This window comes from Peromyscus maniculatus, chromosome 13 (genome assembly GCF_049852395.1).
Source record: "Peromyscus maniculatus bairdii isolate BWxNUB_F1_BW_parent chromosome 13, HU_Pman_BW_mat_3.1, whole genome shotgun sequence".
Taxonomy (NCBI): Eukaryota; Metazoa; Chordata; class Mammalia; order Rodentia; family Cricetidae; genus Peromyscus; species Peromyscus maniculatus.
Genome location: NC_134864.1, coordinates 55740907 through 55753816, shown reverse-complemented (window position 1 = coordinate 55753816; position 12910 = coordinate 55740907). Strand labels below are relative to the sequence as shown.

The window sequence follows — 12910 nt, the reverse complement described above, 5'->3', positions numbered from 1 at the left end:
TACTGTGTAAATACAAGTTGCTCCGTAAACACTAGAGCTAAGTTTTCCCCTAAATACTCATAACTGTTAATGACCTTCAAAACACGCCTCTCCGACGAGGCTGAAAAACTATTTCCACATTAACCAAGTTGACCTGCTGAGGCCAGAACAAACAGCAACTTACAACTGAAAGCCACATTTTCATGGGTAAACATCTTGTTTCCAAAACAAAACAAAAATCCCAGTGAGTCAGTGTTTATTATACATTGAGTTCTGGTGTTCAAGACTTTTGTTTGTGTTTTGTTTTAATACCTATTTTGTGTGTGCACCGTGTGGGAGTCAGAGGACAATGTGCTGGAGGCAGGTCTCCCTTCATCCTGTGGTGCCAGGGATCGAACTTGGGTTGCAGGCCTTGGTTGCACGCGCCTTCACCCAATAAGCTTTCTTGCCAGCCCCACATAGAACTTTATTGGTTTGAGAATTTGGGTTTGGTTCTCTCTTGAAGTTAATCTCTGGTAAATAGCAGTGTTGATGATGCTATTGTGTGCAGTTCTGAGTGGCCTGGCCCAACAGGAGGCGTTATCTCTATGACATTTCCTTTCTGGTGATGAGAGGAAGAAAAATGTGCTTTGTACGTAATCAATCACAATTCCACAAGAAAAAAAAATTCTCTTAAATATATAAAAAGAAAGAGATATAAAGTTTCAAATTAGTACTTAGGAAGAAGATTTAAAAAAAACTTTAAAAGTGTTTTTTTTGTTTTGTTTTGTTTTTCTTTTTTGATTTTTTGAAACAGGGTTTCTCTGTGTAGCTTTGGAGCCTGTCCTGGATCTCGCTCTGTAGACCAGGCTGGCCTCAAACTCACAGAGATCCGCCTGCCTCTGCCTCCCGAGTGCTGGGATTAAAAGTGTATGCCACACCACCGCTGGGCTTCTTTAAAGGTTTTAAAATGAGATTTTTTTTAAAGTACGGTTCTGAAATGGCACTCGGGAGGCCTTGGCGGGTTTGAACCAAGGAGACACACCATGCGGGAGGCCACACGGTGGAAAGTTAGTCACACCAGGCAGGCATGGCATCCACGTGGAAAGTTTTATTAAGCGGGGAGGGGAGAGGGAATAGAGAGAACGAGGGAGAGACAGAGACAGAGACAGAGTGAAAGGAAACAAAAAATGTGGTATGTGTGGCTCACCCCTTTAATCCCAGCACTCCAGAGGCAGAGGCAGGTGGATCTCTGTGAGTTCAAGACCAGCCTGGTCTACAGAGTGAGTTCCAGAACAGCCAGGGCTGCACAGAGAAACCCTGTCCTGAAAAAAAAATAAAATAAAATAAACAAATAACTTGGGATCTTGTTGTTACTAGTAGGGGAAAGAAATTAAATAAATTAAAGAAATTAAATTGATCTGTATGAGGGCTCTGGGTGAGGGGTAGGCTTGTCCAGCCTCACAAAGCCCTAAATTCAATCCCCAGCATCAGGGAGAAGAAGAAAAAAAAAAAAAAGAAGGGAGAAGAGATCTAGGGGATGACAAGGTAGAAACACAGTAAAGTCAATTAGCATGTTGTTTCCTTTTCCAGGAAGCTAAAATTGAACAACCCAGCCTAGAAACAAGTTTGCACATAGTTCACAAAGCATTTTGAATAGCAGCCTTGGCCTTGCTGACTCATGAAGGAGCCGCCCAAGCACCACAGACTCAGAAGTCCTTTCCTTCTTAGCCTGACTCTCCCTGAGACAAGCCCTGCTACTGTGTAAGAGGCTGGCCTCCTTTCTGTAGGCTCACTTTTCACCTGCAAACCCGGCGAGGTGGGGGGGGGCGGTCCCCAGGCCTTGATCCCCGGTCCTCCTCTACAGGACTTGCTCTCACCAGCCCCATATCTCATGTTCTCTCTGCCTACTTTCTTCTCATGATGCCCAGACTCGGCGTCAGCAACCTTAAGTGAGTCACCTGCTTAGCTCACTAAATTAGGGAGCCCCCTCCTCTCAGATGGCAGAGGAGAGGCAGTTGAGAACGGATGCCCCATCTACCTACACCAGCCGCTCAAGATGAAGTGTGCTGAACCCTCACAGTATGTATGGATACCCAGCTCCGATTTCTCTGCACGAGAGGAGTCGGCACTGCCAGTCCTACAGGACTGCATTCCATTTCCCGGGGTGCATGTACGACAAGCAGAAACAGGCAGCCTCCAGCATGTTTAGCTACAGTCTTAGCCACAGATAATCGGCAAGCCTTGATCTCAGTCATATGGATTCTCTGAGCCGGAAAACAACGGAAGGCATGCATGACTCTGTATAGGCTTCTCAGGGTGGAATCTCCCCCAAGAACTGAAGCCCTGCTCCTGAGACATGTGCATACAGCCTCTTGGATGCGTACAGACTCCTTCCTCGCCACATTCTTCTCCCCGCCCTTGGAAGACGTTTGGCGCGTAGCTTGTAAAACTGGTTCTGCTTTAAACACTATGCCCGGGACACAGGGACTGGGTTTGTCCCCTGCAGTGCCTGGGGACAGGGCACAGCCATCCTTCTGCTGCTGAAGCGTTCTTCCCTGGCCCAGTTTTGGTGGTCGTTGTTGGTTTTAAATGCGGCGCTTTTACTCTGTGATGAGGCGAGGTGATGAGTATCAGAGCTTTATTAGGAGGAGAGGAGGACAGAAGAGAGCATGGCCAGGCCTGTTGGAAAGACACCTGCGGAGGAGGGAGGGGAGGGAGGAGGAGAGAGCAGAAGGAGAGGGGAGGAGAGGGGAGGACCCGCTTTTTAAGGATTTCCTGGCACACGTGCGTGCGTGTGGGTTTAAGGGGCTGTACCACTCATGCACAGATTGTGTGACCACGCCGCTCGCATGGCACAATCACATAGCGCACGGATTACGTAGGACGGAAGACCCCTTGCTTGGCTCCTGAGCTGCGCATGTGCGGTCACCCTGCTGGGGGGGGGGGGCGTGGCCGGAATCCTAACAGTCATGGTGGTGACGACGGCATGGTGTGTTTTTGTAGTGCCAGCAATGGGGTGCAGGTCTTTACACACATTAGACGTACTCTCTACATCCGACCTGTAGCCAGCCCTCTAATACTGTTATAGAATGGATTTTTTTTTTTAATCAAAAAAACTCTCCTGCTGGCAGAAGGATCAGAAAGTCAAGATCACCCCCAGCCATAAGGCGTTGGAGGCAAGCCTGGGCTCCATAAGACCCTGTCTCAGAGAAAAAAGAAAAGTGCGCTACCCTGAGATATACATCTCAAGAGTCCACACCAGAGGCCCCGGGAGTGCAGAGGCTCTCATTTGGTTCTTGCTGGCCTTGACCTTACTGAAGGTGACCTTGAAGTGTGCTGTCCTCATGGGACAGCAGTCCTAACACAGAAAGTCCCCCTGTCTTCCTGAGCTCCGCGGATCTTTTCCCCAATAGCTTACGTCAGCATCTTGTGTGAAATAAAGCCGCTCGCTCATGGGGGAAAGTCCCTTGAGGGGCTGGTAGGATGGCTTAGCAGGTAAAGCTCTGTATGTCTGTACGTCTGTGTGTTATGGTACAGCACTCCGGAGGCGGATAGAGCCAAGGTGCGTCAGGGTGGGTGAAAGTGGCTTCAGGAAGTATTATTAACTCTGGATGTGAGCTCCTGAAAAAGTTCCAGTCTCTTAGAATGTAAGAGGTTTTGTTTTGTTTTTGTTTTCTGAGACAGGGTTTCTCTGTGTAGCTTTGCGCCTTTCCTGGAACTCACTTGGTAGCCCAGGCTGGCCTCGAACTCACAGAGATCTGCCTGGCTCTGCCTCCCAGTGCTGGGATTAAAGGTGTGCACCACCACCACCCAGCATGAGATATTTTTTATCATAATACATTTGCCACAGGAATATATTAAGGATACACTTCTAAAGGCACAGGCCCTGTTACATGTAATTCTACATGCAACTTACATGAGTATTACATGCTTCACTAGCATCTAAAATCTCCACCCAGAGCTCTGAGTTTTAGTAACATAATGTGCCGTCAATCACCTCGGGACACTCTGAAGTGCCTCTGTGCCTGCACAAGCGGTTCGATTTAGTAAAGCCTGGGTATGTGTAGAGATCCAGCCTTCCTCTTGGCTGATACATTTCTCTCATTTGCTAATTTTGCATCCTTTGCATAGGCCTTTCAGATGCCACTGTCTATCAGATTGTCTTGCCTCCCCTTCCTGTCCGGATTTTTTTTTCACATTTATGTATATATGTGCATGCTTATAGTGACCATCTCTTCGGTCCAGAGTCCAGTTTTTACTGGGAGTCAGTGACACAGGCAAGGAATTACTCTCATAGCTGACCTTGCTCCAGAGATGATACCAGGTATATCAAAGCCTGAGGAGTTCTCTCCCAGGAACTGCAAAGGCCAAACCTCTCTTTGGAATCCGTAGGATTTGGATAGCCCAGACCTGCTGAGCTGACCCTTATTGCACAACGCTGGTGATGAGGAACTCTAGGCTACAATTTCCATGAATTTAATTGATGGCAACCAGCACAGACAGCTAAACAAGAGACTGGCCCCAGACATTATCTAAGAGGTGGACTCTAAGTACACATGACGCTGGCCTTGACCTCTCAGTGAATGTGTTGCTTTGAGCAGAGTTATCAAGAGCCAGCCAAGCCCAGAACAGAGACAAGAGGAGAAGGTGGAGAGTTATCACCCAAGATCAGCGTGGGGCCGTTGAAGTCCCAGACTAAGAAAGGAAACCCTCTTAGCACAAGAAACTAGGGAGGAAGTTAGACCAGACTGAATACTGATCGCCACCCTAGGACAAAAAGCAGCCTAGGGGTCCAGATTGTTTGTTTGGATTGATTCAAATTGATTTTAATTTTTTTTCAATTACATTTTTTTTTTAATTCTTGGGTGTGGGTGGAAGTTTGTTATGTGATATTTTGATCACATTTTGACAATAGAGCTTGCTTTGAGTCGGAGGGCGGAGCTAGCCACTAGCTGACCAAATTTAACCATAGAGGTTTTGGAGGACCGGACAGATAGGAGTCAGGAAGTACTAAGGCGGGGCTTAGAGAAGATCTCAGTCATTTTTGGATGGAGAAACGTAAGAGATAGGAGGCCACTGGTGGCTCTGCTGCTTCTCTGGTGTTGCAGGTTCTTACCCTGGTATCTGACTCCCCATATTTTATTGAGAAAGAATAATTAGATAGCTGTGTGATGGTGGTGCACACCTTTAATTCCAGCACTCGGGAGACTGTGAGTTTGAGGCCAGCCTGATCTACAGAGAGAGTTCCAGGATAGCCCTGACAGTTTCACAGAGAAACCCTGTCTCAAAAAGAAGGGGGGGGGGGGGAAAGAAGAATTAGATACATGCGTCAGAAGTCAGAGGACAACGTGGCGGAATCAGCTCTCTCCTTCCACCGTGTGCCTGGGAAATCAAACTCAGGTTGTCAAGACTGGCAGCGGGTGCCTTTACCCACCAAGCCGTCTTGCCAGTTCCTGGTTTTCAGACAAGGTCTCATTGTGTAGTCCTGACTGGCCTGGACTCACTTTGTAGTAAGGAGGCTGGCCTCGAACTTGAGATGACCCCTCTTGCTTCTGCATCCCAAGGGTTGGATCACCAGCTGTGTCAACACACCCAGCCAAGAATTGAATTGGGGGGGCGGGAGGAGATTGGGAGACAGGGTTTCTCTGTGTAGCTTTGGAGCCTGTCCTGGATCTCGCTCTGCAGACCAGGCTGGCCTCGAACTCACAGAGATCCGCCTGGCTCTGCCTCCCGGGTGCTGGGATTAGAGATGTACACTACCACCACCCAGCACTTTTTTTTTTTTTATCACTTTTGTTGTTGTTGTTGTTTGTTTTGTTTTCCTGAGACAGGGTTTCTCTGTGTAGTTTTGGTGCCTGTCCTGGAACTTGCTCTGTAGACCAGGCTGGTCTCGAACTCACAGAGATCCGCCTGGCTCTACCTCTCAAATTCTGGGACTTAAGGTGTGCACCGCCGCTGCCCTAAATTTTTATTTTTAACACCTTTGTAGGTCAGGGATGTAGCTCAGAGATAGAGCACATGCTTAGGTTGCGCAAGTCTCTGGGTTTGATCCTCAGCACCAAAAACTGAATTTAAAATGGACCTAAAGGTCAGCCTTCAAACAAAAAACATGAGCATAGGACAGGTAATGAATTAAGAGGATGAATTCTCAGAGGAGATCACTATCAAGACCACAGGGAAGATAAAGGAGCGAAACCAGGGAACCTGTAGTAAAGAGATAGTAAAGAGAGCTTGGGATTTAACTGGTAAAAGCACACATCATCCACATCCACGCGTGCCTGATGTTACAGACAGGACACACATCATCCACGAGTGCCTGTTGTTACAGACGGAGCACACACCTTCCTGTTCCTGATGCTGCAGACAGGGCACACATCATCCACGAGTGCCTGTTGTTACAGACAGGGCACAACACCATCCTGTGCCTGATGCTGCAGACAGGGCTGTCTCCACAACAGTGGGAACGAGCATCCTAACCCAGTCACATTCTCTTCTCATGTCCCCTCCCCACATACATTCCAAGGGTCTGCAATTCTTCAGGGACTCATTCTTGGAGAGTTAAAAAAGATAGGGGACTCGTGGACATGTCCTGTTACTTAACGCTATAGGAGAGATTACAGCACCAATCCACCGGCTTCTTCTTCTTTTGACTGCGTAATATGTGGGCTCTGCTGGCTTCAACCTGGACATCCTTCTCCTTCAATTTCCCAAGTGTTGAGATTATATGCATGAGCCCCACACCTAACAGTGCTACACTGTCTGTCTTTTAAAAGTTAATCCCAGCTCTCAGGAGGCAGAGGCAGGCAGATGTCTGAGTTCGAGGCCAGCCTGGTCTACAGAGCAAGTTCCAGGATAGCCAGGGCTGGAGAGAGAGAGAGAGAGAGAGAGAGAGAGAGAGAGAGAGAGAGAGAGAGAGAGAGAGAGAGAGAGAGAGAGAGAGGGTTGTTTATCATTTGATGCTGGCCTTTTAGCATAGTTGTGTTGAGCACTGTGCTGATAAAAGTTATCATTTGAAAGGAATGCCAGGGTCCAGTTCCTCAGGAACAAAAAAACTCTGTTCTCTCTCTCTCTCTCAAGACAGAGTTTCTCTGTAGCTTTGGTACCTGTCCTGGAACTCACTCTGTAGCCTAGGCTGGACTCGAACTCAAAGAGATCCACCTGTCTCTGCCTCCTGAGTGCTGAGATTAAAGGCGTGCGCCACCACCGCCCGGCTCCCTGCCTTCTCTTATGAGAAGTTTTTGAAACCTTGAGATTTAATACAGCCAGGCATGGTGGCTCACACCTTTAATCCCAGCACTCAGGAGGCAGAGGCAGGCAGATCTCTGTGGGTTCCAGGCCAGCCTGATCTCTATAGAGAGTTTCAGGTCAGCCACAAGCATATAGTGAGAACCTGTCTCAGATAGATAGATAGATAGATGGATAGATGGATAGATGGATAGATGGATAGATGGATAGATAGATAGATAGATAGATAGATAGATAGATAGATAGATAGATATAAATATTTGGTATGATTTCTCTGATCAAATAGTGTAGTAGTATATGCATTCCAACACATGTTACATTTTGCTCTTTTATTATTTTTTTCCTTAGATCCCAAGAGATGACCCGAAGACATTTAAACCTTGGTCTATACCTATAGCTTAAGCTGCTGTCATTTCCTGAGAGGTGAGACCATTGAATTAAATGATAATCACTCCAAGAAAGGGAAAGGGGGTTTTCAAACTATGTTCCATGGAACCCGAGATGGATGCAAGTATTCAATCAAATAACAGTATCCCAGCTGGCAAAATTTTAAGTCGCCACATTAAGCATTCATGGCTTTGAACAAGGAGGATGCCTGTCAGGAGATTATAGCCAACAGGGCAGTTTTTCCTTTTCTTTTTAAATAAAATTTAAAAAATGAGAAGGGAGTAGATCAAGACATTTTAAACATTCTGGTCTCTGATTTGTGTGAGATACTTGCAACTTAAGTGCAAAACTAAAGCCAGATCTATTGGTGAAATTATTAAGGCCACTCCTCGTAGTTAAAAAGATTTATTTAGTGGGTAACTTATAAATGAAGGGGTAGGTAGGTCGTGGGGGTCTGGGGAAGGTTTATCACAGTCCAGCGGTGTTCTCTGGAGCTCTGCTAGGTCAACCTCCACCATCAAGGGTCCAGGAACAGAGAGAGCGCTCGCCCATCCAGATCTCAGGTCTCCAGGTGCCTCCCTTGGCCCCGCCTCGTAGGCGTGACAATTGCCAGAGTCTCAATGGGGGTTGGAACTTCAGATCCAAGCTGGAATGGCTACCCACTACATCTCCCCCTTTTTGTCTAAATAAGAAGGTTCTAACCTAATACAAGACTATATACAAAGGAATGGTTATCAAATATTGTCCAGAAATAATGAGGGATAATGACCTAGATAAGATGTAACTACAACCAATGCAAACAATATCAAGCAAGAAACACATGCTAAAATCCAGAGAAGTATAGAGCATAGGTAAATGGCGTGTTACAAAGATCATTTCAAATGGTGTCCTCTCCTAAAGAACCTGAATCTAATACTTAATATTCATTCAGACTGACTGCTGTCGTCTAGAGGAGTTACCTGTTTGGGGGGGGGGGGGTCCAGCTCCTTCAACTTTGTGCTGCCTCCCAAAGGCTTTGGAGAGCGGCACTGAGGTTCCCAGATATGAAATATGTTGTCATCGTCAGAAAACCAAACTCTGGGGGGCTGAGGAGATCACTCTGTGGGTAAGATGCTCGCTACACAGGCATAAAAATCTGAGTTTGAATCCCTAGCACCCACGTTAAAGTGGTGGCGTCTATAAGCTTAGCAGTGGGGAGGCCGAAAAACTCTGTGTTCAGTGAAAGATCCTGTTGGGGGGGGGGAATGAGGTCTGAGTGCTGGAAAGATGGCTCAGTGGTTAAGAACACTGACTGCTCTTTCTTTCTTTTTATTTATTTTTAGCAAGCCTTGTGCTTGCTAGGCAAGCGCTCTACCACTGAGCTAAATCCCCAACCCCCCCCCCCTTTCTTTTTGAGATAGGGTCTCACTATGTATCCATGGCTGCCCTGGAACTCATAGGGATCCGCCTGCCTCTGCCTCCAGAGTGCTGGGATTAAAGTGTGCGCCACCACTGCCCAGCTCACTTATTACACATCACACACACACACACACACACACACACACACACACACACACAGAGGGGGGGGCGGGGTTTAGAGTTTGGCAAGGTAGCTCTGAAAGGCCTGATAACACATGGCTGCCATCCTAGCACTTGGGACGGGAGGCAGTAGGGATCAGGAGGTAGGTCGCACAGCAAGTTCAAGGACAGCCTGAGCCACATGAGACCCTGCCTCAAAAAGAAAAAGGGAGGAAAGAGGGAGAGAGGGAGGAGAGGAGAGAGATCTCAGTGGTTAAGAGAGTGTGCTACTCTCCCAGAGTTGACTTCCCAGCCCTGAATGCCTGTAACTCCAGCTCCAGGGGATCGGAAGCCTCTGGCCTCCACAGGCACATGCATGCACACACGAACACCCATGCACGAACACGTAATTAAAATTAAACCTTGAAAGAAAGAAAGAAGAGAGCACCAGAGAACTGTGTCATCAACTTCTGTGACGTCTTGAAAGTTAGGACCGTCCATAGATGGCGAGACAGACACAGAAAAAAGGAACTGGGGTTGGAGATGTAGCTCAGTGGCAGAGTGCTCCGTCAGGCAGGAGGTCACTCTCCAGCACAAAGAGAGAGGGGTGCGGGGGTGAAGAGAGGAAGAAAATAAAAATAGAACCAACCCCGCTCCACTTTACCGTTTACACCTATTTTTGTGTCGGGATTATTTTTTTCATGCTGTGCAATTAAGACAAAGCTTAGTTGTGAATTTCATTCTTAGTATCTCTCACCTATAACCTCAACTCTCTGAACTCCTCAAAGTAGCTCCTGTGTTTGCTCTATAAGCAAATGTTAAACACTGACTTTGTACCTCTCTCTGGGTGTGGCTTGTAATCCCGGCGGCGTGTGGAAGATGGGAGCAAGAGGATCTGCTCAAGACCAGCGTCGGCAGCACATTAAGTTCTAGGCCAGCCGGAGCTACATGACACCCTGTCTCTTAAAAACAGAGCTGGCAGCTGGGCGGTGGTAGTGCACGCCTTTAATCCCAGCACTCGGGAGGCAGAGCCAGGCAGATCTCTGTGAGTTCGAGGCCAGCCTGGTCTACAGAGCGAGATCCGGGACAGGCACCAAAACTACACAGAGAAACCCTGTCTCAAAAAACAAAAAACAGCTGGGCGGTGGTGGCGAACGCCTTTAATCCCAGCACTTGGGAGGCAGAGACAGGCAGATCTCTGTGAGTTCGAGGCCAGCCTGGGCTACCAAGTGAGTTCCAGGAAAGGCGCAAAGCTACACAGAGAAACCCTGCCTCGAAAAACCAAAAAAACAAAAAAAACAAAAAAACAAAAAACAAAAACAGAGTTGGCAAGATGGCTCAGTTTGGTGAGCAAGGGCCCTTGTTACATGAGTTCAATCCCCAGGACATACGTGGTAGGAAAGAACAGGCTTCATCAGATTGAACCAATGCCCAAAAGTTGTTCTCTCACTTCAAAAGCAGGTTGCCGCCGGGCAGTGGTGGCGCACGCCTTTAATCCCAGCACTCAGGAGGCAGAGCCAGGCGGATCTTTGTGAGTTCGAGGCCAGCCTGGGCTACAGAGTGAGATCCAGGAAAGGCACAAAGCTACACAGAGAAACCCTGTCTCAAAAAACAAACAAACAAACAAACAAACAAAAAAAAAAGCAGGTTGTCAGGCTAGGTGACCTCACCAGCTCTCCTCACCAGCTCACCTCACCAGCTCACCTCCACCAGCTCACCTCACCAGCTCACCTCCACCACTCTCCACTTTTTTGTAGACAGGGTCTCATGTAACCCAGATTGGCCTTGAACTCTAGATCCTCTGGCCTCCAAGAATCCTTTTTTTTTTTTTAACTTGGGGGAGTTTTGTTTCTAACTATTCTCTTTTTCCTCCCTCAGGTATTTCCGTACTCAAGCAAAAAGACTGCCTAATCATGACTGGACTCCAAACCGATATTCCTATACTATTGGGTGGGAGAGAGGGGTGTGAGCCATATCACAAAGTTTAGAACCATTATTCAAATCTAACTCCATTAGCAAGATAAATCAGTTCGTACAAATCATTCTCTTAGTGTCCTCAGCCTGGAGGCCACCAGACAATCACAGCCGCACTCTCGAAGCATGTTTAATGATTTGCCTCAAAAAAAAAAAAAAAAACCTGAGTAAACGTTGGTGCAGAAGGACCAAAGAGGAGACCCCCGTGTGTGCAGACGCCATCTTTGCCTGAAAAACGCTCCCAGCAGATAAACATGGAATTCCTTTGTCCAGGGATGCTTTGGATGCAGGAGCCACTGAGCCCCAGCAGGGCACCGTTTCTGCGAGGTTTGGTTTTCTTTTCACCAGGAATGGGCTGTGGGTCTGTGTCCGTGCATTTAACAGAAAAGAAGTGGTGGTTTCCTTGTGTTAGATGACCCTTCAGCACGGGAGCATTCCCTTTGGAATCTGAAGGGGAAAAACGGTACACAGACTTTTGAATGCAATATCACAAAACGTTTTGCTTTTATTTATTTCTGTGGGCTCTTTGTGGAGGAGGTTGTTTGTTTTGTTTTACTTTTCATGGAAAACATCTGCTATGACAACAGAGCTTCAGAAATACTGGATGGCTCAGTTTCCCATGCATGAAATAGGTAACAGGGTAAGTGAATCATAAATTGTAATCAACCTCGAGCTGAACTGGGGTTTAAGATATTTAGGAGTTAAAATGTAGGTCAGTGATGGAGGGTTTGCCTAGTATGTCCTACATCAGTCCTGAGTTTGATCCCCAGCACAACAAAAATAAAACTAAAAACAATAAATGATAAAATATGCAGGGTCCATGGAAGTCCAATCTGGGTTTTAAGAGCTTTCAAAGGAGGAGAAACCAGCATATAAATTGAACAGAAAGTAGAGGAGAAAGCCAGCAGTCGGGGTTCATATGTCCTGGTGGATGGTCTAGAAGTGGGCAGAGAAGGTGAGGTTGAGCTGAGAGCTGGAGGTAACTGGTGAGTGGTGCATGCTGGAAAGCCGGTGGGGGCGGGGGGAGGCTCATGTCACTCAGGGACACAGAAGCATTGGCTTGCAGGGACCAGAGCACAGCGGTCCACAGGTCCATCTGCTGACTTTAGAGGTTCCCCGGGCACAGGATTCCCATGGAGAAAGTGAGCAGAGGAACAGAAGACAGACTCTGGGGCAGGACAAGCTAAGGCATGAGGGCAGAAAGGCGAGCGAGCTTTCCAGAGGGGGCGGAGGTGGAAATTTGAAATTAATAAGACAAATCTGAGCTCTCTTGAAAACAAACTCCTTAGCTGAACAATGACAAAAATTTGCTTTATCATTTGTATTATTTTAAATGGTTATCCATATAGTTGGGTTGTTTTTTTTTTTAATTTGGTTTCTTGGGGATAAGGGTAGTTACTGGAAGTGTATTTTCTTTGGTGGTCTTCTAAATACCAAAATGAGTGGGGTATTGCATACAAATTACTCCTGTAAATTGATGTACTAGAATCTGGAGATTACAAATCTTAATAAAGTCCTTTTTAAAATCACATTTGATTCAAGGTCAGCCTGGTCTACGTAGTGAGTTCCAGGCCAGTCAGGCTATTTCATAAGACTGTGTCTCAAAAAAGAAAAAAAAATCACATTTGAAGTCATATACTTGAAACTTGTTCTCTGGGTTTCTCAGCAGCCTGGGGCCCCAGCTGATACAGCCACACACACACAGCAGCCCAAGCCTTCTTTCCGAAGACCTCAGCTCAGGGGAAGCTAAGGTTCTTGATTTTGCTTCCGAAAACAATTCAGGATGAACGGGATGAACCAGAGTAGGAGTTTATTAAGAGGTTTTTTTCTTTTTCATTTATTTTTA

General features: G+C 46.8%; 1 protein-coding gene across 1 annotated transcript in view; it reads left to right on the top strand.

Moving 5' to 3' along the window:
• The window catches only part of LOC102906072 (aldehyde oxidase 2), a 102983-nt gene extending 90390 nt beyond the window's left edge, over positions 1–12593 (top strand). Inside the window, exons 35-36 of the mRNA XM_076550488.1 lie at positions 7555–7629; positions 10969–12593. Of these exons, the coding sequence (XP_076406603.1) occupies positions 7555–7608 (54 nt within the window). The 3' untranslated portion in view covers positions 7609–7629; positions 10969–12593. The remainder of the gene's footprint in view (positions 1–7554; positions 7630–10968) is intronic.
• The last annotated feature ends 317 nt before the right edge of the window (positions 12594–12910 follow it).